Raw genomic sequence first — 26,409 nt, forward strand, 5'->3', positions numbered from 1 at the left:
GCTATTTCATCAGCTTAGGCTGGACAATTAAGCAGAAATGGATTGAAAAATGACATTTGGAAACTTTCTCATTTAGATTAATTTGGTTGATACTTTCTCATATCTGTATGGCGCTGGTCTCAAATACACTTGTTACTGAGTCAGTACTCTCTATCGGTCAATATACAAATTCAAGTATCACAATCATACTTGGGAAATGGTGTCTGAGCATCTCTAGATGTTCAGGGAGGGGAAACGGTTTTCCTGCAGCCCTCCACCCACATTTTTACTTCCTGACAGTTGAAGGGATGAAACTGGCGACCTTTTGGTTTAAAGCCTGCATCTCTAATCCTGGCAGATTGGCGAGGAATGAGATACAGTATGCTCTCTTCATTTCGACAACCATAGCAACTGAAGTCCTTGAGAAAGGCACTTCAACCGCTTATTATTCTGATGAGTTGCTCAGTGCCTAAAACTACAAGTATGGTTACACTCTACAGCTTGAAGGTGTGAAGGCAATAGACCAAGTGAATATCAAGCAGAGTAGTGTAGCTGAAAAAAAGGTAATAGATGTGTTGTAAACTTCCTTAGGAAGTAAAATGTTGTTATCCCAGAAAGTGGCAGTTAGGCACAAATACCAAAATAACAATGAGGTAGGCCGACGGAAATAAAGTGGATATCATGTTCTCGTGGCATTTATTTTTTCATAACCATTCATCATACCTCCCTCCCTTTTTACCCTCTTATCGTTCCTGAAATACCAGAAAAAAAATAGCTCCAGAAGCAGCGACCTGAAGTTTATGCCCTTAATGACCTCGGTGTTCCTGCCTGCAGGTATTTAAGCTGAACCCCTGAAGTGCCTTTCACTCAGGCAAGAGAGGCCTTTTTCATACTCGCTGCCTGATTTATGTTTTATAATGAGAAGCTGAGGGAGAACAACTAGATAAAGTGGGAAAAGTAAGAATTACTAAACCTCAGCCTGGTCAAAGATCAGGCAGACCTACCGTAATAACAATGTAACAAAGTTAAACATTTATATATTCTGGTTCCTTTGCAAGAAATGTTTTTCTTTCATGCACGGCACCTCTTAAATCTATCTGTTTAAGTTTCAGCATCGTGTCTGCTGTTAGGCAGGGAACACTAGGGCAGTAGGGCACGCCGGCTTCTGCCTGTAACCAGAGCCTACCGGGCCAACATGACTGCACAGGCCTTTGACCTCTTCAGCGCCGTTCATGCCAATTTCTAGAGAGGGGAGTCCAAGTTGAGCAATCTGAGTAGCGTAGCTCCGAGGGCCATGTGGAAAGTGTGTCAGTTGTGGCATAGGCATAGTGTAATGGTTGATGACTGGAACTAACCGCCTTAGACAAAAAAAAAAAAAAAAGACTAGACATGGCTGGACAAAATCACCACACAGGCTGGACTGAAGGATTAATCCACCACGGAAGAAAACAAACAGCTGTTGCTTCTACCCTTCGGATGCTTCACACTCACTCTCTGTTTTATTTCATGTACATGTAATCTAAAGCCTTCTTTTGTTAGCGCTTGTGAAGCTTGAAATTACAGAATTCATTAACGGTATGCAACCAAATGACAAATAAAAACCCAGCAAGTAAACAACAGCCGAGTTCAGAACATAAAAAGAACATAAACCCTGGGAAACAGGATGGACTGCCAGTCATCTGGATTATTGTGAGGATGAAGCAATATGGGGGAATCATCTCACTCAGAGAGTAGGCCTGGCAGCACAGGGTGAGAGAATGGAGAAAAGGAAAGGGGATAGCAAGAAGAGTCTCAAATTAACTGAGCCTCACACCTTTTTTAATAAACAATGTGCTTAAAGCCTTGACGATGAGGCCCTGAGGTGCTCTCTGATGTGTGCATGTGTGTGTAACCACATACCAGTTGCTTCCAAACAATCGTAACAAACCCACAATAGGGAAAATATTGATTGGTGCTTAAGAAACATGAAGCAGCCTTTATAATCTAACTCTTCATTCATTGGTAATAGAACCCTTTGATTGCTGCTGACTGTGTCTGGACCCTCCCCTGACCTCTGACACTGCTCCTGTACCCTGGCCCTGCCTATGCCCCCAGCCTGCCTGATCCCCCTTGACCTTTTGACCCCACCCTGTAAAAACATCCAGTGCAAAGGCGAGACTTTCAATCAGCATTGATAGCCGCGTTGGTAAAATTGGAAGGGAGGTGATGAAAAATGCAGGACCCATATCTGATGAAGCGCAACGTGAAGCGTTGACTTAGTCGTGTGCACACCTGAGGTGCAGCTTACTGGAATGTAATTACCTATCAGGTCGATGCAGACTGCAACAACTGCACCATCACGCAAACAACATAGCACAACAATTCCACACGCTCATGTGCTTTTTGGACATTGTAGGATAAGTGACCGCCCCCAGTGAGGATACCTATTATCAGATTCTTCACTCGACTTCATTTCCCAACTAATTTATTCAACAACAACAACAACAACTCACAATGTATTACATTCGTAGTTGGAAATGACATTGCATTATCAGTAACAACACAGTGGAACCACACCAGCATGTGATTCTCAAGTAAATTGTTCAGAAAACATAGTTTCACTTAGCGGTGTATAAATATAACAGTATATAATGGAATGAAAAAAATGTTTTTCTTGTAAATATGCTGTATAATAATTCAATCTTGAAATATTTTTGGAATGGAAGTATGAGTAAAACTGAGAGTTGAAGCGGAAAGGAGAGATCATATTCTCTCTCCAGCTGCATTCCCCCCCCCCCCATTTCAACTAATTCCACCTACAACAAATCACGCCAACCTGTTGTTATTATTTTTCAATGACTAATACACTTTTCAACCGTACAACAGTGCTCTGATGTCTGCGATATATTTACAGTTGTACTGCCACAGACCCTTCACCCCCCCACACCCACCCTGAGAGCCTATTACCCCCCCCAACCTCTTGATCCACAGGAAACTGCGACAGTATCATTACCGTCAATGTTCATAACACCTTGGAAATGGTGTGTCACTACAATCCTATAACACACACACAGATGTCTGGTGGGTAAAGATGATTAAAGTGCTGATTTATGTAACACTCTTTCCAAGCGAAGATAAGTGCTGTTTGATACCACACTTTAAAACTTGAAGAGGATTCCACCCTCTTAAGAGGCAATCCGGACTGCAAATCAGACGACAGCTTCACTTCATGTGAAGATGGAAGCATCAACATTGGCATGTTTAGTATCCGAGACCATCTTTAGTTAGCAAACAAGAAAATGGGAGCATCACATTCAATATCTGGTGAGGGGTAGGACAGACAGCCTGCAACGCCATCAGAGAAATGCAACAGAAATTCAGGGTAATAACAACTGTTGTGCTGTTAAATGCCATCTTTAAAAAAAAAGAGTGATCACCGTGGAAGTTAAGAGATGAAAATAACTGCTCATCTTTTTGGTCACACGTTATTATGTTTTGCTTCAGCTGAACATTTTGAGATGTTACCATGACAATTTCAGACCTCATCTTGAACTTTTGGAAACTGTCAGTCAAATCAACAAAGCCTTCATTGAGGAAAAAAACAAACAAAAATCAAACAAACATTAGCTGCAGGCCTTGAAATTGGAACTGGTTTGTTTCATGGACTGTTCTTATGTTGGCTCACTTTCCCTTAACAGCATTTCCACCGAGTTATTGCCACTGCTTCCCAATTTTGTTAAAGGTCATTAAGTCACAAAAAGGGACTGTTCCGAACTGCGTATTTCATGGGACCATATTCATTTTTTCCAGTTACATGCCCACCAAACACTGTGCACATTGTCACCTGTAGTTCTGGGCTTTGACTGGGGCTGTCAATGACATCTGAAAGATCTCGCTAAAGGTTTGAATATATATATATATATATATATATATATATATATAATAAAATGAAAGATTTGTCATTGATATATAATTCAATAGCCTACTTTCGACACAGATTATGTAATATTCATAATTTATGTACCAACCAAAATACTAGGTTATTCCAAAAAAGGTTTTTATAACCATTATTTGCACACTGTTGTTAGTTCGTTCACTTTGACCAACATCACGTTTTTCAGTGGAATCAAGCACATGCAGTGCAACACCTACAGCAGTGAAGCTTTGCTTCACAGTCCAATATTAATTTTTGTATATGAATGGTATATTTAAATATAGAATATTTTTTGACAGCCCTTGCTGAGACCTGTCACTATTTTGACACCAACAGAAGGAAAACTGCCTCTATGGAGCGGTTCGCTCCCCGAACTGTCGTCCGCTTTCTCTCCACTTTGATGTCCTGTCAGTGCTCCAGCTGCTCCTCTTCCATCACTCATGAAGTCAAGAAAACCAAATAAACAACAACACAAGTAAAACAATTCTCCTCAGGCAAAGTAACAAAGAGTAACAAAGAGGACTGCAGTCAAACCAGCCAGTGACTTGAAAAACAGGGTCAAAATAGCCCCCAACTTGTTGTGTGATACATGTCCATACAGGCCTTAAGGTGAGAGCAGAGGAATGGATTTCGAAATAAAAGTACAGTTTTCTGATTACAATGTCACGGTTAGTCAATCGGTCATTGATGTATAAGAGAATACATAGACACATGAACAACTACATATGTCAATGGATAAATATCAAATAACATATCAAATTCATTGACAGAATACGACCGCGAAGAATACATTTCCAAAAAGTCATCTTCCAGAGACATCTTGGAAAGATGTATGTCAACACATCAGCATTATTCTTTATCGATCATTCGACATAAGCATAATAATAAATCTGCCACCCTACTATCACCATCATCATTTCATTCTTGTGTTGTAGGTAGTAAATCAGCTTCGCTCTATTTCTGCCAATATGCTCTTTCGTGTAGATATTATGAGCCTACAGTGGTGGTGGGGGGTGTTAAGTGCTATTACAGCAGCATAAGTCAATGTGATGTGACTCACAGGACAAAGGAGAGACAGACAGGAGGACAGAAAAAGGGAAAGAGGACCAGTGAAGAAAGAGGAGACAAGATTAACTGTGTTCATGTCGAGGTCACAGTCACTGCTGCATTTACAAGCTTTTCCGTCCTGACAAACCACACTGAAAAACAATCCCACATCCTCGACATACTCTTATGTACACACTGCTGAGATTAACAGGAAGCTGTCCTTTTTTTCATTCCTAAATCAGAAGGTGAAAGATATGTTGCAAGGAGCATGACAAAGAAACACTCCAACATCTTTTCAAGGCGTGAACACTTGTTAGCTGCTCCCTGCCTCCTTGAAAAACAGTAATTCCCTGCATTTCGCCTCCATAAATAACTCAAGACTTTCTGGACACTTGTAGATATGTTGACGTATTGTAAAACACATGATGAACTGAACATGCCAGAAACAGACAGACATCCTCCCAAACACAACACCCACGCTTGAACCAAACCCCCCAGGTCCAGATGGCTCTTCCTGTTCCTGCGGAGCTCGCTGCTGGTTGGTTATGAGGAGCCACAGGGGCGGGAGGATGTGACGAACACACAAGCGATGACATCATTGTCCTGGTGGCACCCTCGCAATAGAAATGTGACCCATGCTGTGTATTTGTGTGTGTCTGTTCAGCTTCTTAGCACTAAGGCCAAAATACGTTGTAGCTGTACTAAACATGTACATCAACTTCCCTGTGTTTGTATATGTGTGTGTGTGTGTGTGTGTACACACTATGACTTCAGTGACCTCTAGGATTAATCCTCTGTATATTCATAAGAAGCAAACGTACACTCCTGTGTGTCCTGATAAAGAGTTGATGTGCTAAATTAAATCTTCAAGCAATTATATAAGAGCATTACTGGACAGGGAGAACTGGGGGCGGGGGGGGGGGGGGGCCCAATCCCGTGTGGCAACTATGCAAGGCTAGGCTACTTACAGTCATACTTGTCACAAAAGCATCAATTTAGGCTGATTTCTCCAGAGGCCAGGACAGTATCTCACGGCTGAATGCCCACCCAGTATTGGTATTCAATGGGAAAGGCAGCTCTGAATCTCGCTGCACAATGTAAAGTCAAATATCCATCTCAGTGCAGCTGGGTCAGCAAACAGCTATGGTGTTGTATTGGAAAAGCCATGAAAGAAGAAATTTATGTTGACTTAAAACTAGTTAAATTTTTTTTTTTTTTAAATAACACAGTGCATTAATCAGACTGTGCCATTTACATAGATGTCAATTCACTTGACATTAAGGAATACACAACTGTGGACCACAATTATGACCACTAGCTGGGATTAAAGTGTGAAATATTCAAAGTAGAGACAAGAAGAAAAAAAAAACAATTAATCACGAAATAAAAAGGAGTCAAGCCGAGCGAGGGGAGTGTACCAGGGGAAAACACCTGTTGCTGTTGCCTCCTGCTACAGGCTACATTGCTGCCAAAGCAGGAGGCAAAGACAACACAGGGCCAGACAGGTGCTGTGCAGGACAACAGTGTATGCCACTCTGTGTTATCTGGGGCTCTTGTCAGTGAGAGTGTATCCTCTGATTCACTGGCATGTGTCTGGGACATCTCAGGGCAGCTGTAATCTGGCTGAACCCGTGGCAGAAGGCAGGCGATGGAGTCGGCTTGGTGGGGGCTGACTTGTGCTCAGCTCTTCCCTCAAGGACTAACGGCTCCACACAGGAAGCACCGCCTTAAAGACCACATCAAATAACCCAGAGCAGCAGAACTGAGCTCAGACTAGCCAGCTGACCGAGTCTCTCCAACATGACGAGTGCTGAGATCATGTAATGTGTGTAGTGCCTAGTGTCAGTGTGAAAGAGGGGAGAGTTCAATTACTGCAGTGGAGGGCGTCCAGGTTTCCTCATATGACCTCATGCCATCATTTAACAGACAAGTCTTTTTCATTTCTAATGCTTATTCAATGATGTAAAATAATATTGTTGTATTAAATGTGGAGACAACGCTGGAACTGAACAGTTTTTAAGGATACAGAAACAATCTGAAACCTGATACAACAGGCCAGGTCTGTTCAGACTGGTGTAAACAGGCCTGGAGTTTTCCAAGGCAGCTCTTTATGGGACCTGTAAAAGCTGTCAGTTGAGCCACATGGTTCAACGGTACAGCGCTTATTAGGGGCAACAGCAATCTGTTGCATACTCCCAGCCAGCCACACTCACTCACACACACAACATCCTGACTCATAGCTCAACTCACAGGAAAACAAGAGGGTCAGATGACTCTGGTTAGGCCCCTGAGCAGAACATAATTGCTAGTCTTCTCCCCTTATAACAAAAGACTGGTTCACGGAACACAACAAAGAGATGCTGCTTCAACTTGAAACAATTCTGCATTTTGGAAGTCTATTTTTTATTGAAACTGGGGCTGAGGTCTTTGAAGACCAGGACTGTTATGAGATGACGGCCTCTGCGCTGTGTTCCTCCTCCATTGTTTGATCCAACTTGGAGGAGTAGGCTATTTTCACATTTGAACTCACATTAGCAATACCAGCCACATGCTCTTTAGTCACAGATCATATTTGTCCCAAGTAGGCTAAAAAGGAAATACAGGCTAAAACAGCAATACTACTTATCATCAGTTCTTGTAATAAGAGTTTTGAAAAGTGTTATACAATAAAATTGCTTTCCCCATTCAGAGTACACAACCGTATCAATGATATTAACAACAGACAAAACTCTCTCCACTGCTCGAGGAGGATGGTCGTCCACCCAGGGCCTAGTTCTACACCAAAGTTACTCATGGTTAAAAGGTTAGTTTTTCCATCCCACCATCGCCACCATTTGCTTGTGCACAGGGACTGTTGGGTCTCTGTGAATAATACTAGAAAGAATACAATTTAGTCCCGCCTCATATGCGGTGTCCTGAGATTACGTTTGTTGAGATTTTGAGCAGCGTAAGTAGAATCAAATTGGAGAACAAGGCAAGTTTATAACAAGACGACAATGGTTTGATAAAAGTTAAAGTATCAAGATAATAAAATATAGAGTAAATATGGATAGTAAACTGCAGTACACCAATGACGACTGAAACAATAGAATTCAGTGTTGAAAAAAATGTAGGTTAAAAAAGTGCATGTGTTGTTATAGGGCATCACTGCTGCGTAGGTTTAATTGGAACATTAGTCTTGAAGTGTAAGTAACTGCTTCAGGCCATGGTTACACCAATGAAAGACAAAGACTGGAGCCTGTACAGAGCCAAGCAGAGAGCTGCATAGATAAAAGTGAGACGTATATGTTGCATAAGATGTGTGAGTGATAAAAGACTTTGACACGCTTGTGGTCTCAACCCAAACAAAGCATTAGCTGATGTGGAGTGCTGATCTGTGCTCTTTTGTTTGTTTGTTTTCCATCTCTATGCCTCCGTGTGTGACACTGATTGGAGTCGTTCGGTGAATTGTTCCAACCACACGTAGCTTCCAGTTACCTGTTGAGGAGGGTTTATAATGTTTCTTAAACGGGATATCAGTCAGAAAATGTCATCATGTCATTGTTATCGGCAGACAAGGGTCATTGGTAACGTACTGGTCCGATGAGCAGCGTTGCTCAAATCTCCATTTCTTTGCTTTGTTTAGAAACAAATCCTAAGTATGCGATTTATGGGCTTTCCTTAATGTTTCGAAAAGTTTCTTTTTCAAATCTCCAATGTTTGCATATGGTTTTTTTTAGCGTGTGTATATCAATTATAGATCCAACTCTTGGGTATGCGACGGTTGGAAGGGGGGTAAAGGTATCAAAGTGTGCAGCCCGATTCTATCACCTCACCTCATCATCACCCACCATAAAACCTGGCTTGACTTTTCACACCCACCTGATGAGAAGGTCACAGCCTGTGAGGTTTAACACACCAGTGTAGGCAAGATGCACATGCCTGGACTTGTCTGGACAACTCTCCCCCTCAAACCTAATATTACCAGGATATCCAAAAGGGTCCCCTAACCCAGCATCAAGGCTGTGAAACCAGTTGATCTGAGCGCAACTCGACCTTGCTGTGGGTCCAGGCTACTAAGTAAACAGCCCCTCTCACCACTGCAGTCTCTCTCTCTCTCTCGCTCTCTCTCTCTCTGAGCAAAAAAAAAAAAAGAGGCAAGAAAAAGAAGGTGTCTGGGCTAGAAGCATTCTGGTTTCCCTACCACAAGAACTGTACAGTATGTTCCAAACAACAATAGCACCAGAGCATCTGCCCGTCATAGGGAGAGCTCAGCTTCTGGCACTGGTGTTCATTATTAGAACATGACAGTGAGCGAGCCAAACTGACGTGGTGATAATCATGAAGGGTGAAGAACAGACTCGATGTAGTAATGTGCCTCAGGCCAACAGCCTTTTTGGCTCATATGGCGCAGGCAGGCAGGCAGGAAGGCACAAAAACATGGGAGTAGTTAGTGTAATATCTCACTATCTGAGAGTTTTCTCAACCAAAACCAGAACACACAACAGTCGTGTTTGCAGTTCACAGATCAGCCAGCATGTCGTGCTGCATTATTCGGCTATAATTAATCTGTACAGTGCCAGCCAGTCTTCCCATTATACTCTGGTCAGTCACATTAGGCAGATGTCTGGGTCAGTGCTTCTATATAAAGACTTAGGGGTAGTGAAGGGACAGGCAAAGGAAGGCTAAGGTTAAGACTCCTCTTCCATATAGGGTACATGTTTACTCTGCGTGGTGTGGAGTCCCATTACCAACAATTCGTGCAGTACAGAAGATCCCACTCAGGCCAGTCAGCAGCCTGACTGCAATTTCATAACCTATTCAAACACACATGGTATCCTTGAGTGACTGCAGATAATCTCATCATGACTGAGAACAGTGGCCCTTCACGGCTTCCAGGTATACAGCTGTTATGTTGTCAGCAACAACAATCAATCACCAAGTGAATCATTTTGCTTATACAACAACCTAACAGTAACTGGCCCAAGGCACAGATGAGGCTATGAGGGCATCCTTTACAAATTAATGCAACAGTAAAATTAGCATTAGCACATTTAAACAAACAAGGGTGTCACCTCTGTCCCCGTTTTGCCTCTTGCTGCAGACAGCGACATGTAAACAGGTTGCAGAGCATAAGGCTGGAGCGTGATTTCCACAACAGGGTGGGTGTCAGGAACATTTTTCTGCAGCTCTGTCAAAACAAGAGCTACTGGAAATGGAGCAGTATTTGGCATGAGAGGATCTGGCAATACTGACCCCCCCCCCCCCCCAAAAAAAAAAGGAGGAAAAGAAACAGCTGACATTAGTGTTGCTGTTCAACTCTGGAGAAGCAAATATGTGTTGTGTGTACACAACCTAATTTAACTTGGGTCAGGCTTTGTTAATCCACATAACCAGTAACCAGGCTGCCCAGCTGTTACATAATTCCCTGGCCTCATTCCTCTCTCAGGGAAATGGGTAGAATCAGTAAAGAAAAGCTGGAAATGTACAGCTCACCCTCGCATCAGGTTCACCAAGAGGTACAACTGTGTGAGTGTGTGTGTGTTTCTGGTGCTTAACATACCTCGCTCGGGCTTCATGTTGTCCAGTGTCATCAGGTTGCCTTCGAGGTACCTCACAGGGTTCTTCTCTTTTCTCTTTCACACACAGTCTTGACAGCAATACAACAGTATGTGGACCCCCAAACCCTCTGAGATGGAGACCTGCTGTATTAGCTAAGCTATAATATCAGCTGTGAAGCCTGTGAGTTGCTGCCAACTGCCCCTATCCAACAACAAAGCATTGCTTTGTTAGCATGCTACTGTACGCTTCCATGGAGTCGCACTGTATTGTTCAACTGACCAAGAGAAAGACAGCTGATAGCCACTAACACTTTGCTAATGGAGTGGTCAAGGAGCTTGCTAACCAATTTAACTAACAGGTTGGCTAACGAATACAGTCCGTTTCGAATTCCACCACCTGAACCATAATTACGTCGCGATGCATTTCTCTCTCTCTCTCCCGTGTAACGTTTGGGTCCCCACCGTGACACCGAGTCAGAACAGAGGGTTGCTAACTCAGCAAGTGTTAGCTAGTTAGCAAGTAACTGCTGTTAAATATCTACTGGTGACGACGAACGACCTCACAAACATCCCAACCCCCCCGATGTAGCGCAGGTAGCCACGGCTGAGCTACGGACACCGATGTCTCGGTATATTAGCTTTGAGGACACATCCAGCGTCACATTCTCACCAAACGATCATAATCACGCGGACATGGTCCACTTTCTGTCCGTCCTCGGGCTTCGGACCATCGCCTGCTACTTAACATGAGAAACACCACCTGTGCTGACTTCCTTTGTGATCTCCATTAAAACTTTCAAACCAACAACTAACAGCCTGTGACTGCGTTCGAACTCTTCGACGGCGGAGGCGATCCTCTCCAAGCGTAACGTTTACTGATGCTAACGAGTCGCTGACATGCTACCCGCCCGGTAAAAACCAGACCGCTCGCTCGATACTGATATTATTCTGGCAAAATGCAGATGAAAGGAACAGTGAGTCCTCCCGGTCGTGATGCTTACAGTCTGCCTCCCCTCCTCACTTCCCTCCCTGCTTGCTTGTCAAAACAGATCAGTGCAGCTCCAGTCACGTGTCCCAACAACAGCCCCGCTCGTCACTTCCCTCCCTGCCCGTCTCGCATAGACTCGCAGCCATAGCAACCGCCAAAGTTAGAAGTGGTACCAAACAAAAAAAAAACTTCAATAACACAAGTGTCACGACACGTCACAACCCCCCCCCCAAACAACAACAACAACAACAACAACAACTACAAAACAATAAAATCTTCAAATCATCTTCTACTATTTTCACGCTCCTGCAACGTTAATCACGGCGTGACAACAAACCGGGAGACGGGCTCCTCTCTGTCAGCTGATTGGTCAGGAGAATTCGGTGCGCGCTCACGTGCGCACGTGAGGTTCGTTTTTTCGTCGTGAACATTTTGTCCTGGCGTTTCTCGTGTAGTCTGAAGACAAAGATCGTGTGTGTTTAAGGCAATGCTGTTGTGTGTTATTATAGGACACAACCCGGACGAGCTGAGAGGAGGAGATCCACTGCTGATCACGAACAGTTATTTGTTTTGTGACGTTTACATCTGTGGGTTTTTGTTTTTTTGTAAAGTGTATTGATTTTGTTGAATTATTTTTTTAAATGAAAAGTAAGATCTTATATTTTTCAGCTTGTGTATGAGGGAAATACCCATTTTGATGTTCTGGCCCAAGAACATCGTGAGGAAATTATCACTGGGTCAACAGTCCATGCCAATACCGAGAGTTGTTGTTGTTGTTGTTTGCCAATATTGCTTTTTGGTTGTTTGTTCATTTACTCATGTTGTTTTTTCTTAACTCAGTTCCCTCAGGGTAATAAAAAGTCATCGTCCATAGTAACTCCACTTAAAGTTTTCACATCAATGCCTGCCGCCATCTGTCAACCTCCACTGATGGCAGTCAACGAGGTGATGGGTTTTTTTTTGGGGGTGTTTTTTTTAAATTGATGTTTTAGTTTAGCCCCTCTTGAGCTGCACCTCAACACACATACGCTCATCTGCAAATGGCATTTCGTTTGATGGTAAATGAGGCAAATATCAGCAGACGCCGATACAGGCGTCTACATTTCGTAATTCCCAAGACTTACATTCGCATCAGCAATAGAGAAATAGCAACTACATTTGCGATACACTTTGAAGTTTTCAAAACTTAAACTTACCATAACCTAACTTTTGCCCAATCGCTGTTCGCCTGACGAGGGGGCTACTTTCATCAGCACTGCTATAAAAACACATTATTTTCCATAAAACGAAAATAAAGTTAAAAGCATTTCTTCATGGGTGAGGTCAAAGTGGAAAACAGGAAAAGGTGGCTGCTTTGTTGCAAATGTAAAGGACAGAGGGAGAGCTCTTTGATTTAATCTCTTCTCTGATGAAACCCTTTTGGGAGCAGAGGCCAAGATGAGGACACTAGAATCTGCCTCACAAATCTGTTTGACAGCTGCTCTATTGTTGTTTGCTCCAGACAGAGAGACTGTTGTTGCAAAAGTAGTTTTGATGAACCGAAAAGGTCACGTTGAAGAAAAGATTAAAAAAAGAAAAGAAATCCATATTGTCGTCAGAAGGGCACACATTTAGATAAAATGTGCGCCTGTTGGACTTTTTATTGATTTGCCTTTGTTTTGACACCAGAGAATGTAGGGTCACAGCAACAATGCAAACAGAAATAAGATGAGATAAGATTTTAATTTTTTTTTTTTTGTATTCGTAGGACACACACCAAAATGGTCCCTACTAAATGAAGCTTCTTCTTTAGCCGCCTGCGTTCCTTCACATGACACAACCAAGGCAGCGTGTTGGGTCCTCTTCAAATTTTCGTCAAGAATGCAGTGGAAGGGGACTCCTGGGACAAGGGGGAACCCCAAGGTGATTCAGAGTGGCCCAGACAGCTGATGAAGATGAGTCACGGTCAGTGTTATGACTCAAAAATGTCTCACTCTGTTCCTGCATGGTTACGGCATTACCGTCACACGTAAAACCCGAAGTGTTTTGAAAAAAAGACGAAAAAAGAAAAAAACCCACAGCACAATATTGTGCTTGGCATGGATCGGTGAGGGTACCGCTGTATTTATGAAAATGTATGTCATAGCCCCATCTAGTGGAGAAATGCAAATAACGCAGTGTCTTTTTGACTCAGGACATACAGTACATGCACACACGCTCAGGAGTTAATTGACTTGTCCCAAGTCAGGAAACCTCATGAGTGTAACACACAAGCTTGGGACTGTCACGTGGTTTTGGTTCATTCACAGCCCAGAGTGACTGAAATGATTCAAATGACTAAATTGTAATTTACAAACGAGGGAAATTTATTTATTAAGAGTTCATTTTTGCTTTTTTTTATTTTACTATATCACACTTTAACAAATTCATTTTTTTCCATGTGATTCAAATTAATTGCAAATTTCAGTGAAAAAAATTCAAATGTGAAGATGTTTGAATGTAAAATACGGAAGTTTTTTTGTTTTGTTTTACATCACACAGCATTTTTTCCCCAAGGATCTCCTGAAGCTGCTTGTCTTGCAGGTTCTCATCCAACACACATCTACATGACTTTTCCTCTACCCCCCCCCCCCCTTACGGATTTCATTGTCCTGTCTGTACAAGAGGAGAAAACACACACATACACACACACACACACACACACACACACACACACACACACACACACACACAAAATGAAATCATGTAATAAGAACAAAAGCCAGGATTTAGAAGCTGGAAATACCAACAGTTTATTTTCTACTTTTTGTGACTACAGAAATGTTGAAACATTTGAACACTGAAAAAGCTGGATGACATCATCACTTGCTTCTCAATTTTCTTTCTTTTTTTTTCATTTGCTTAGCAATCACAACAGATGATATTGCACGGCACTGAGAAAGCAGTAGCAAAGCTTGGGAAACAGCAATGACAAATCAAGTCATGAGACATGGAGTTATACATCTGAGAGTATTGCCTCTCTGGCACACACACAGGCAGGCACGCACACGCACGCACGCACGCACACACACACACGCACGCACACACATACTCGCGCGCACACATATTGGAAACTGAAGAAGCATTGTGAGTTAAGTAAGTGAGTAAGTTAAGGTAGGGGGTTAAAAAAAAAGTTTACAAGAGCACAAAGTTGACGAGAGCGATGAGATTTCATTTGGAAATGCAAGTGCAAGATGAACTTCTACTGTAAATCTATTCCTAAATGTCTGTGACAACAAGTATGCTTGTTTATCAAAACTCTTCAAGCATCTTTGTATGTGAATCGCTGGAGGACACTCCTCTGTGGGTGAGAAACAAATTCCCCAGCGTAAGAGATCCAGATGATTGTCTTAGGCGCCGCAGTATTGTTATGAGACTTGTAACCAAGCTACCCATCATATGGGAACTCCTTATGGACAACATGTGATAATGGGAGAAAATAGGTCCATGTGGCATCATCCATTCCTTCATTAATACAGGCTTTTATGACTACAATATAAATGCCTGCTGGAAAACATTCTCCTTCATGTTAAATAATGACTGCATAACACATTGATGCTACGGACACTTTGGTAATGACCTTCATTCTTCGAAGATACTGTGCTGCTGTCTGAGCATGACAGAGAGGAAGCAGTAAGGCCTCTCGAAGATGGGAGGGAGTCAAACTTATTGGTGTGATACACACACACACACATGCACACATGCACACGCACACACGCACAGACACCAGCCAACAGCCTGACAAATATGCGGTACCGATTTAAAACAACGGATGAACACAGTAAAGAAAGACATGCACGTGAGAACACACACCGACAGCACGACGTCTGAGCTGCACACACTCTCGCTCACCCACAGACAGGAAAAGAAATGTGTCCCCATACACACTCGCGCGCTGATTCCTTGGTAAGGTTCTTTGCAGTTTTATTAGACTTTGCTCATAATCATTACACAAGTACGTACCAAAAGAACAGATACTAGATGGAGCGAGGCGGCGGTGCCATGGCAATTAAAAACAGACCCAGCTCCGTGGCACAGCCCCTGGCAGACCGGCTGCCCAGCCTACACTCCACCTCACTCTGTGTATGAGACAGCAAAGTGAGTGGGACTTGCAGCCCTCGTTTCAAATGCTTTAGATTGTACATTGAACAGGAGATTCCCCACATGGTAGAGTAAGCTTGTATACGTAGCCCTACGCCTTCTACATTCTATACCCGTGCGAATGGCAAATCAAAACTCAACAAGTCTACCTCACAAATGCCAGTGCTTTTCAACATTATACATATTTTTTTTCCCATTTTTGGTTTGTTTTAAAAATCTTTGGATGTGCAGTAATACCCATAAAATAACTGTTTTTAAAAAGTCAAAAGAATAGAAAAACAGACACACACTTGCGCACACTCACACGCACGCACGCACGCACGCACACTCACACTCACACACTGCTTTTTGCCAACAGTTCAACAAAGTAGCTCCTGTATAACTTTGTCTGCATTGGCAAATCAACTGTCTGGGTTTCTGGCAGTGTTTAAAACACACATTAAAATGCCGGCTAGGATTTAGCTGAAGAAGAATACAAACTACCCCTTTGTCATATCTAAGCATGGGAAATAATGCTGTAACATAAAACTGTCTTTTTTGTTTGTTTTTTTCCCCAAAAACCTACTATATACAAATCTAGATTTTCTACAAATGCATAAATTAAACAAGTGGTTAACCAATACAAAAAAAAAATGCAATTAAATAAAAAATCACAACACAGAAGTAGAGAAAAGGGAAAATATGAACACAATATCACAGCAGTTGGTTTTACCCTGTAAAAGCAATAGTCTACCATCATAATCTTGGCATAACCCAATGTCTGATAAAAAATATGCTTCTCCCTCCATCCAATAAGTTTCATTCATCAACCCTGAAACTTGTCCCCCATGACTTGAAACAGAGCACTTCTGCCCCCCAAAACACTTCAAAATAGATACTCATACAGCTTTTTGAAGTAACAATAACAATTACCACATGTGTGGAGTTCTGCCTAACTCACAGATAGACGTCTCAATGCAGAACTCAAAGGAATTATTACTATGAGGTATTCAGAGACATTGGTAAAGACATGCACGGCCAGAGTGCTGGACTTTACTACACACAGCAGAGAGACAAGGAAGGTTGAGGAAGGAGGGACGGAGGGTTTGGGGGTGAAGGGGCAGGGGGGAGGAGAAACAACGACCTTTGGTTTAATCTGTAGAAGTGGACAACAGAAATTCCTTTGGTATGTTTTCATTGCATGGTTGCACTGGCGAAAGCACCACGGTGTGATAAAAAAACAAACAAAAAAAAAACAAACTTTTCCTTGTTTCTCCAGTAGTGGCCCTTCTACAGGCTGAGGTATTCACAGAGTCAAAGGTGAGAGGTCAACAGCGGTTTAACACTTTGGTTCAAGCAAGGCACTCGTCCTGGGAGTTTTAGAAAGATTGCAACATGTCTGCGTCTACTTTCAGGAACATGTCTGCCTATAGTTGAGTCAAGGATTCTGCCCATGGCTATGTCAGCTTGTCTTGTTATGTGAAAATGTCTGACCTGTTGGTTCGATCAGAATTATCAACCTATAGATACACACCAAGAGGCAGGGCCAAGTGGAAATACAGTTACAGAGAAAAGCAAACAAAAAAAACATAATAGGGTCTTCGCCTGAAGTACCTTCAGGCTCAGGCCCTAAAAAGACAATTTCAGAAGTACTCCAAATACTAGGAAACTAGATTCAATTAAAGGCACACGTGAACTTTTTGGGAAATCCTACCACCCCCCCCCCCACCCCCCAAGCCAGACATTGATACCATTGGAGGGAGGAGAACACAGATTAGCTGATCACTAGCTAGCTTAGCGCAACAAACAGCAGCAGATGGGCGTATTAGCATACCTCCGTCAAGTCATTAAACAGGTTAATCTCCAAAATGGAGCTTGTTTGCATTCATATAACAAGGGTTGTGCACAACATTCTGTATTGAGTAATCTAAAATGATGAGCTCGTTTAAATTTGTAACAGGTACCTTTGGAACTACTTTCCTGACAATGATTTGACGCGAAACCTCAAAATTTCCATCTTAACTTCAGCCAACAAAGACAAAAAAAGCAATGACTAAAAGAGCAACTGCTACTGCTAATCATGGCTGAGTTTAACCCAGATCCTGATCTGTGTCTATATGACAACCTTTGATAATAACTTTTGATTTTGATATGCTAACTCGATGCTGACTCATTGTGCTAAGCTAACTAGCGATCAGGTGTTTCCTGTGGATCTTACTGTAGCTCCCTGTTGCACACAAGGACACAAAGGTATCTATCGTCTTGTTTGGCTGTGAAGAGGATGTAAAATAACCACACTTCCCAATAAGTTGGTGTGTTTCTTTAGTTGTTTTTCCATAATTGTTTTCCACGGTGTTAGCTTTTTTGCACATGTAACCTACCAACAATGTGGCAAAAACGTCTGCCTTTGTATGCTAGTATAAAGAAAGACTGACCGAGCTACTGATTAATTAACTGTACCCACCAGGCACCTGCATGGCCAGTTGTGTGTATCTATGGCAAGATCAGCATATCTGTCTATAGCTACATCAGCATGACTATCTATGGAGCTGTAATCAGAGCACAGATGAAGCAAGAGCACGCGTAGCCGGGGTACATGGGTTGAGTGCAGGTGGGAGGGGAAGAGTGGGTAGAAGAAAGAAGGGGAAGAGAGAGGAGATGGGGGAAGGGGAGACATACAACATCTTTTAACACCACTCACAGAGGCCGTGCAATGAGAAAAAATCTTTGGTTATCTTTGGTATCATCAAAGTGATAGAAATCACGTATGGAACTTGAGTGAGGTAGCATCTTTGGTTCACACTATAAAACATCAGCAGGTCTTGACACGTTTTTTGTTGTTGTTGTTGTTTTTTCTTGTCATCTTTTTATTTTTTTTTTCTTCCAGGAATGAAGAAGGAGCTCACTCTCTCTCTTTCTCTCTCTCGCCCCTTCTTCAGCTCTTGTTCTGATGAATGTAGAGCTGCTAACCCTGGTCATGAGGAGGATGATGGCAAGGGGCCAGCTAATATATCTAATATGCAACGCTGCCCTGGGCCAGCCCTGTGTAGTGCTTTCCTCCTAGTGCTGAAATGCATAGCTATCCAGGAGAGCAGAGGCAGGATGGGGGCTGGGGGTTGGCAACAAGGAGGGGGGCGTGGGGGGGGGGGGGGGGGGTTGGTGGTGGTGGTGGTGGTGGGGATTATTTTTGTATTCATGTGATGAGCTGACATTGCTGTGTAAGCGCCGGAGAGTGATTTGATCATTGATATCATCCTCCCCACCCAACACCTTTGATAAAGAGATAAAACCAAATGTCTATGAAGAACACAGGATAGTGACACAGGTTGTTTCAATTAAACAAAACAAAACCCCCCAAAAACACCCAATGCTCTCTGTCTCGCTCACAGTGTCAAGACCTCACATGAAACATGGGCAGGCTTGGTTTACCAGCATCTGGCGTTGGAACCGATACAACAGTGCCAGCGGGGAAAGATGTTTTGATTACCCTTCACGTTGAGCTCCTACAGTAACATTCACAAGACTCGCCGTGAAGATTCGACCGGAATATTTACTTGGATTCAAGAAGGCATTTATAAGGCAAATGTAAATAATAGGAGTTTTTTTTTTTTGAATGTTACGTCATATATTTCCATTTACAGAAAAATAAATTAAGATATGACTCTAAATGTTGCAAGGACCATCAGCGGTAACATTCCCTTCTGTGTGACGCCGAACTAACAGTCTGTCTTGCGAGGTAAAGGAGGAAAAGAGGTAAAAATACTCTTTCGATTATCAACTACAAAATATACTCTTTGGTCAAATTACTTCTTATGTTGTTTTATTTCTAAGTTGCATGAGAGGCTTCAGGGTATAGAAGAAGGCTTTGGTTTCTCTATTTAAACGCTTCAGCATGTTGGAAGAAAGCACTAGCACATGGGTGGAGGTTAGTGTTCTGGCATGGTTTAGGGGTGGAGTTTGGTTTCAGGTTAGCAGTCTACAGCGGGGCTTCTCCCTGTCTGTCTGGGATGCTTGATAGAAAGACAGACAGCTGGAGAGACAGACCAGTAGAAGGAAAGTCCATCCATCCAAGAAGGTTGCAACAATCCAGTCGCTCCTGCAGGATTTTTTTTTCTCTTTAAAGGTGATTGGCCAATCCCACTGGAGCTCCACATTCTGGCTGTTTATTTTTTTAAGGGTGTGGACAGCTGCAGATCAGACTGCCAATAGGCTGATTAATCCTCCATTTAGGGACCCATCATTAAAACCAACCAATCAGATTAAAGATAAGGATGGTGATGACAGATCGATACTGGGTGGGGAGGTGAGGGGGGAGGTGTAGTAAAGCTAGAGACCAGTGACAGTGTGTTTGTGTGTGTGTGTGAGGGGGGGGGGGTAAAACTATTGTCTTTTGCAGTATGTTACACATAAATGTGTTGCTGAAAGAAACATTTCAAAGCAGGTCAAACAAGAAGTCTTTGGTTTGTTTTTTCATCTTTGGATACTATAAATATCGATATAGTACAGATTTAAGGGCAAAATGTCTTTGTAAGTTTCTCTTTGTTTCTCTTAAGTTTTAAAGCTTTTCCACCGAGGTTGAGTCAGTCCATGAGTTGGTCAAATCAGTCCGTCTTCAGGCTTTGGTGCAGGCGTTAGGGCCAGAGTTGGCCGAGTGACCGGAGCCATCGTCTACCCACTTGTCTAGGCTCCGGCGACGTGCATTCATAAAGAAGTTGCTAACTGTGGCCAGCTCGAGGCCGAGCTGCTGAGCGATGGTCAGCTGCAGCTCTTTGGATGGACGCTTGTTCTCCTTGAAGATGGCGTGGAGAGTCCGCCGCTGCACATCTGTGAACACCAAGCGGGGCTTCTTCGTTATGTTGCCCCGCTCGCCTCTGCCGTGGTCCTGTTCCTTACGTTTGCATGCTGCAGAAAATCCAGCAGAGAGAAAGGAAGAAAGTTGGTGAGAGAAGACAGACGACAAATCTTCAAAAAAGGGATTACAATGTTAGCTTGGATGATGAGCTTCTCTCTACCACTGACCGTTGACTAGTAACCCCTCCAACCTAGCTTAGCCTAAAGCTTGTGAGGCTCGGTATCATTTATGATGCTGGATATTTTCAAACCCCATTTTAAGAAAATTATTTTTTGTAACAAAGTTTATATGGATTTTTCCAGTAATGAATGCATCTGTTAAGTATAGCATAGAATTCTCAGGATAGTACTCCTAAGGCATAAATACTTCTCATTTTCTGTTGCTACTTTGACAAAACAAAGTTTTACAAACTAAAGAAAAAATATGAAATAGCAATACCACAATTGTTCGCGTTGGCAGGGTGAAAGGCATTTGACCTGATGCCAATACTCTCAAATTCACAAGCGCCCATGTAAAAATGATTTTTCAAAGTAAATACCGCAATCATGCAGAAAAAAAAGCATGTTTACGTTCTCTTGTTTCTTTATTTCCAGTCAAGGAAAGTCAACACTGACTCAGAGCCTCCGTATTCCTGCGATTCATCCTAAACAAATGTATCAGTAGCACGTTTGCTGTGGCTGAACTCCTGCTTGTTCTACTGCCGAGATGAACAAGGGCTAAATTGATCAGTGCACATTCAAGCTTGACAGAATAGCCTCCTCGACAAAATGGGGCAGAAGTATAGCAGACGGTAAATGACCACAGATGTTTAGAAGACTCCCTCTGGACTTAGAAGCATCTGTCTTCAAATAATTATGTCTTGAACTTTAAGAAACACTGTGCAGGTAAATAGAAACATTGGTTAAATGTACCACACTGTCTTTTCATTGAGTGAATTACAGGGCATTAGCAATGGCAGGAGGATTCCAGGAATCCTCACTTTGTCCCCATGGACCCCTGATGATCCCCAGACCAGAGCGAGGTCACCCTCAGTGCTGGTGCACAGCAGACAGGCGGCTGAGAAGCACTGAGCGCTGTCCGTGGTGCTGAAATCAGCTGAGGTGTGTTTCAATAAAACGCATCTCTGGAGAAATAACAACAGCTGATATTGGAAATACACACGAATCCTACTAACGCCGAATAAAACCCCGCAGTTGGTGTTTGTGTCCAAGCCTCGAGTCGCTCCTGCCAGGGTGAGACCGAGGGACCAGGAGGGGGCAGGCGCGAGCTGCTGGAGTGACGCCAAGCACGGGACTCATGAGGAAAATCATTGAACGGCACATCCTCACCACACAGCAGTCCCCAAACCAGGAGCGACTCGTTCAGCAAAATACAGAATACAGCGAGAATGAACATTTTGATCAGAAAAAAAAGAGCTAAGGACGGAGAGGGTGTCAATTCAGTAGACTCGTAACGCCCATGAATTTCCACCAACACCTGCCAAGATGGAGGAAATTACACAAGAACAGAATCACCATCCGATTCGACTGTTAAAGATGTTTCCTCACATTCGCAAAAGGGCTTGTTTGGACCCCCCAGCATCACCTAAAACGCCCCTGACCCCTCCCATACATCAATAATGGCGTGGACATATTCACTCTACGGAAAGCTCCTGAGTTGGAGACAAGAAACTCCAGAACCTACATGAAAGGGGTGCTATTATATCCTCCTGGATCTGTTAGGCTCCAACAAGCCCATAAATTGAGGACAGATGTGTGATGATGACGTCTATTAAATAGACAGACCAATATGCGAATCATGGTACAATAAAAATGATGAACAACTTCTAGTGTGTTAAAATTGGGTTATGACTGCACTTAATGACAGTCGCGCTTTGAGCTATTTTGGTCTTTGGTTTGCCTTCACTGGGCCTTTTCCTTCCGCAGTCAGGAGATCTTTGGTAACGCGAAGAATGGATTTATTTTCTGTGTTGAGTCAATTTAGTCAAAGTTGATTCACCATCGCACGTTGTAACCTCTTTTCTTTTGCACTCTCCCACAGTGCAGCCCGGTCCGCACGACCATAAACTGGAGTATAATTATGAGTATTAGAAGCACGGTGTCTCCAGTGCTGGTAAATATTAACAGACACCTGGAGCTCCGCGTGTACGAGCTGCTATAAATCAGCAGGAGTGAAGGCCACTCAGACAGCAGGAGCCGCAGCGGTGCGGCCTGGCACGGCACGGCACTGCTCGGCACGGTGGCCTAGCAGCGACGCAGCAGCTTTCCCAGGACGAGAGAACAACGGCCACGTTATAAGGGTAGACCACCATACACGCACGCACACGCACACACACACACACACACACACACACACACACACACACACACACACACACACACACACACAAAACCGGTCCAGGCTAATCATTACAAATACAGAGATAACCACACACACACACACACACACGCACACGCACACACGCACACACGCACACACACACACACACACACACACACAGAGTTTCATAATCTCACAGGAGAACTACAAACAAACCTCTGTGCTGGATGGAAATACTGCAAATATTCAAAATGGAAACCAACTATCTGGCAACTCCAAGGAGTATTATGCAGCTGAAATACGATTAAAAAACCCGTTCTCTTCACTTCTATTCTATTCTATTTTAATCAAAACAAATCCAGATGGGTAATTGAATACGTGGGAAAGGGAGAAAAGGCCCGAGATTAATTTCAGAAGCCTAAAATCAATAAGTATATCACATCTACTTCAGCACACGATCAGATTCACCTAGAAACGAACGGATCAATAAATGGCGCTCTGCCTGTTCTCTTTAAATTAATTTCGTTTTTAACAGTAGATTTTTCTCCAGTCTCAATTCATTTTCTGGGCATTTTTTTTTGGACTAACTACAAATATTTACATACTTTACAATTTCTATTTCTAGATGACTTCTTTAAAAAAACACACCCTGTGGCGGATCCCCAAAATGGGTTGAAGAAAAGGCTGAACAGAACAAATGAATGGAAACTAGTAAATCAGGTGTGAGAGACTGATTTCCTCGAGGCTCCAGCACGTGTCTCAACAACACTCATCAATATGTCAGATTTGTTTTCGATAATTGAAAAAAACGTCCACATGGCGGCTCACCTATTTTGCAGTAATAATTAAATCACATTCAAATATAAGAACAGCATTCGATAGTTTATTTCACTCAAACACTAATAAAAAAAAACCCACGTATCTCCATCCAAAAACATCCCCTTAAACAAAGTAGTAGCCAAGAGAAAGAATCAATTGTAACACACACACACACACACACACACACACACACACACACACACACACACACACAGTCAAAAAAAGTCAAAAAGATAGAAAGCCCATTTATAGGTCATTGATTAGACCCATAAACAGGAAGAAGAAGAAAAAATCCATTGGATGTCCGTTAACACGCACGTGATATGAGCCCCATTACGCGCCCTAATTGACTGGTGTGCACCTCGGGGACAAATTAATACAGAGGCCTATCAGTTAATTAGAGAAGCTCGGTCAGGGTCGGTGAACGAGCAAAATAAAAACACACTCCACTCAGTTGAGTCTGATACTGAAGACCAGGACCTCACCGGACCGACCAGGCCCAGAATGACAGGACTCCGGCTTTACTTGACATTTAAATATCACACACTCTCAAGAACACGTGCACCCCCCCCCCCCCCAGTCAATCTCTATCTGTTCACATGAGGACACACACACACACACACACACACACACACACACACACACACACACACACACACACGAGGAATGGGAAAAACAAGAGCGATCAGTTGCAGCTACACCAAAATAAACACGTTCCTAACGATTTCTGGGCGAAGGATCAACTTACGCTCGCGAGTCCAGAGGTCGATATTTTTTGAGGTAAAATGACACGAGCGCTCGTTTCACACAACCCTCAAAAAAAAAAAAAAAAAAAAAAATCAGTGGAGGGGACAGAAAGGGAGACCCGGTGCTAAGCAGCTGACCCGGGACAAGCACAGATCTTCTTTAGGATGGTGGTCTTTGTTCAACTGGAGCTCAGCTCGCGCTCTCATCCCGAGGCCACAGAGGCACCAGGATTGGCCTCGTGCACCTCTGCTCCTGACAACCCCTGCCAATCGAGACTTTCAGCATCAGGAAGATTCACGTGTCTAAATTACCCAGATTACTTCCTCACAGAAACAAGCAGACAACTACGCTCAGACTGTTGTAAGAACGTTGAGGATTCGATAAAACGGCAGCGGTTAAAATCCCTTTGGTCCCCTGACCTGTCGACAGAAAGTTAAATTGTCAAATCTTCTATTTCAGTGAGCGACACATCGAGAGGAAGAAAACAAGAAGGGGCTTTACCGAGGCTTCGCTCACCTGCGAGCCTGAGCGCGCTCATGCGTTGGAACTCAGGCTCCTGCAGCCATTTCCACATGCGACGGAAGGTCTCTCTGCCGGACTTGAGCTTGGACCAGGGTTTGGGGTTTCTCAGCAGGTCGGACAGGGTCCCCTGGGATCTGCACAGGACCCGCTGGGCAAAGATGGCCTGAGGGATGCTGTAGCGCTTCAGCTCTGTGGTGATCCTCTGCGCCACTTCTTTGGTATTCACCTCCTCCATCTGTCCCCCAGAAACAACACCACCCCCTCCACCGCCGCCCCCATGCTGCCCGAGCCCGGAGGCCTGCTCCCGGCTGTTCCCCAGCCCCTGGCCGTGCCCCTGCGCGCCAAGGTGGGCGTGCGGGTGGTGGTGGAGGCCGTTGATTTGTACCATGCCCGCTGATGAGCTCATGTGCTGCTCCGCGTGTCTTCCGAGCATGGCCGGATGGTGAGCCTCAAACCCGCTGGGGGTGAGCATCTTCTCACCAGGCATGGCAGCACCGGGGTGAGCATAGGGCGGGATGCCGGCCTGGGTCGTGTGTATGCTGGCCAGACCGGAGCCAGACAGCGGGGAGAGACTCTGGCCCATACAGGGATCCTTGTGATGATACGCGGGATACAGACTGTTCATAGGCGCCAGGCTCCGGTCCTCCCGCATCAACGTGAAGCTGCCGCTGACATTTCCGGGGATCCTCTGGTGAGGATGAGGGTGAGGGTGATGGGGATGGTGGTGGTGGTGGTGATGATGGGGAGGAAACTTGTCGGATACAGTGGAGATGGGGGGCAAGGGCTGCAGAGGGGTTAGGGTGGTGTAGGTGCTGCTCGCACTCATGCCAGGGGGGGCTTCACACATGCTGATGGCTGGGTGCAGGTGTCCGTGGTGGCCGGGGTGATAGTCTCCGCTGTCCAGCAGGGTCGCCATGCCCATAGCGCGGTGGCTCAAACCCCGGGGGCTCGGGCGGGAATGCGGACTGTGACCACTCAGCAGCTCTCCGTGACCGGCCACCGACTCATGGCTCACTCCGTGCAGGTCGCCAATATTTTCCATCGACAGCTGTGCGTTCATGATCCGGGCAGCGCTGTGGACACACCATCTATCTGACCTGCGGCAGGTAGCTGATGCCCACAAGTCCTCACGTGCAGGAAAGTTCTATTTTCTTTTGTTGCTTTTTGTCTCCAGCAGCAGCCTCCGTCGCTCCAGCAGCTCTGTCCACACCTGCTTGATTACTCTCGTACCTCATATAAAATGGAAACTCCTTTTTTTCCCCCCCGAATCCTTCCCCCCCCCCACCCAAATATATATTTATATTTTTTGTTAATTTTTTTCTCTAATTCTCTGTATAATTCAAGCCCCCCCACCGCCAACCAGCTGTCCTTGCGCTCCGGTCGGGTGCCGCGCCATCTCTCTAGCTGTGTGTCTCCAACCCTTCTTCCACCGCAGCACAGATCACCATCTACACATGCGCACTGGCACCCACCTCCTCCCATACTCTCTCTCTCTCTCTCTCTCCCTGAAACACACACGCACAGACTCCCCCATTCCTCTGACGTCAGCTGCCTTATTAAGGAAGGGAGGTATGAAAACACCTGC

The 26,409-nt window shown here is 44.0% G+C and overlaps 2 protein-coding genes and 1 long non-coding RNA gene across 5 annotated transcripts in view; 1 reads left to right on the top strand and 2 right to left on the bottom strand.

Moving 5' to 3' along the window:
- atosa (atos homolog A) overlaps positions 1-11,611 on the bottom strand; it is a 32,320-nt gene extending 20,709 nt beyond the window's left edge. The window contains exon 1 of the mRNA XM_086188195.1: positions 10,482-11,611. Within this exon, the coding sequence (XP_086044321.1) occupies positions 10,482-10,512 (31 nt within the window). The 5' untranslated portion in view covers positions 10,513-11,611. The remainder of the gene's footprint in view (positions 1-10,481) is intronic.
- Positions 11,612-11,811: 200 nt separating this feature from the next.
- Positions 11,812-19,205, top strand: LOC147269636 (uncharacterized). 2 transcript variants are annotated; one of them, XR_015110474.1, is made up of 4 exons: positions 11,812-11,875; positions 11,977-12,412; positions 13,215-13,411; positions 18,955-19,205. It is a non-coding gene; the product is annotated as an uncharacterized LOC147269636 (long non-coding RNA). The 2 variants fall into 2 exon arrangements; XR_015110473.1 differs by lacking the exon at positions 11,812-11,875 and having other exon boundaries at positions 11,910-12,412.
- onecut1 (one cut homeobox 1) lies at positions 18,710-26,053 on the bottom strand. Of its 2 annotated transcripts, none has more exons than XM_086188218.1 (2): positions 24,819-26,053; positions 18,710-20,467 (listed from the first exon to the last, which is right to left on the bottom strand). In XM_086188218.1, exons 1-2 carry the CDS (start codon positions 25,882-25,884, stop codon positions 20,178-20,180), a joined length of 1,356 nt encoding a protein of 451 aa, XP_086044344.1. In that variant the 5' UTR covers positions 25,885-26,053; the 3' UTR covers positions 18,710-20,177. The 2 variants fall into 2 exon arrangements, with proteins under 2 accessions (XP_086044344.1, XP_086044335.1); XM_086188209.1 differs by having other exon boundaries at positions 24,804-26,053.
- Between the last annotated feature and the right edge of the window lie 356 nt (positions 26,054-26,409).

Source organism: Aulostomus chinensis, chromosome 2 (assembly GCF_037954235.1).
Source record: "Aulostomus chinensis isolate RoL2024-O1b breed Wild chromosome 2, RoL_Achi_v1.0, whole genome shotgun sequence".
Lineage (NCBI taxonomy): Eukaryota > Metazoa > Chordata > Actinopteri > Syngnathiformes > Aulostomidae > Aulostomus > Aulostomus chinensis.

Excerpts from the sequence above, each read along its gene's own strand:
- onecut1 (XM_086188209.1), bottom strand. The coding sequence starts at position 25,884 with ATGAACGCACAGCTGTCGATGGAAAATATTGGCGACCTGCACGGAGTG. Across the intron at positions 20,468-24,803 it reads CGCAGGTGAGCGAAGCCTCG|CATGCAAACGTAAGGAACAG; the intron begins GTAAAGCCCCTT and ends GATTTTCTGCAG.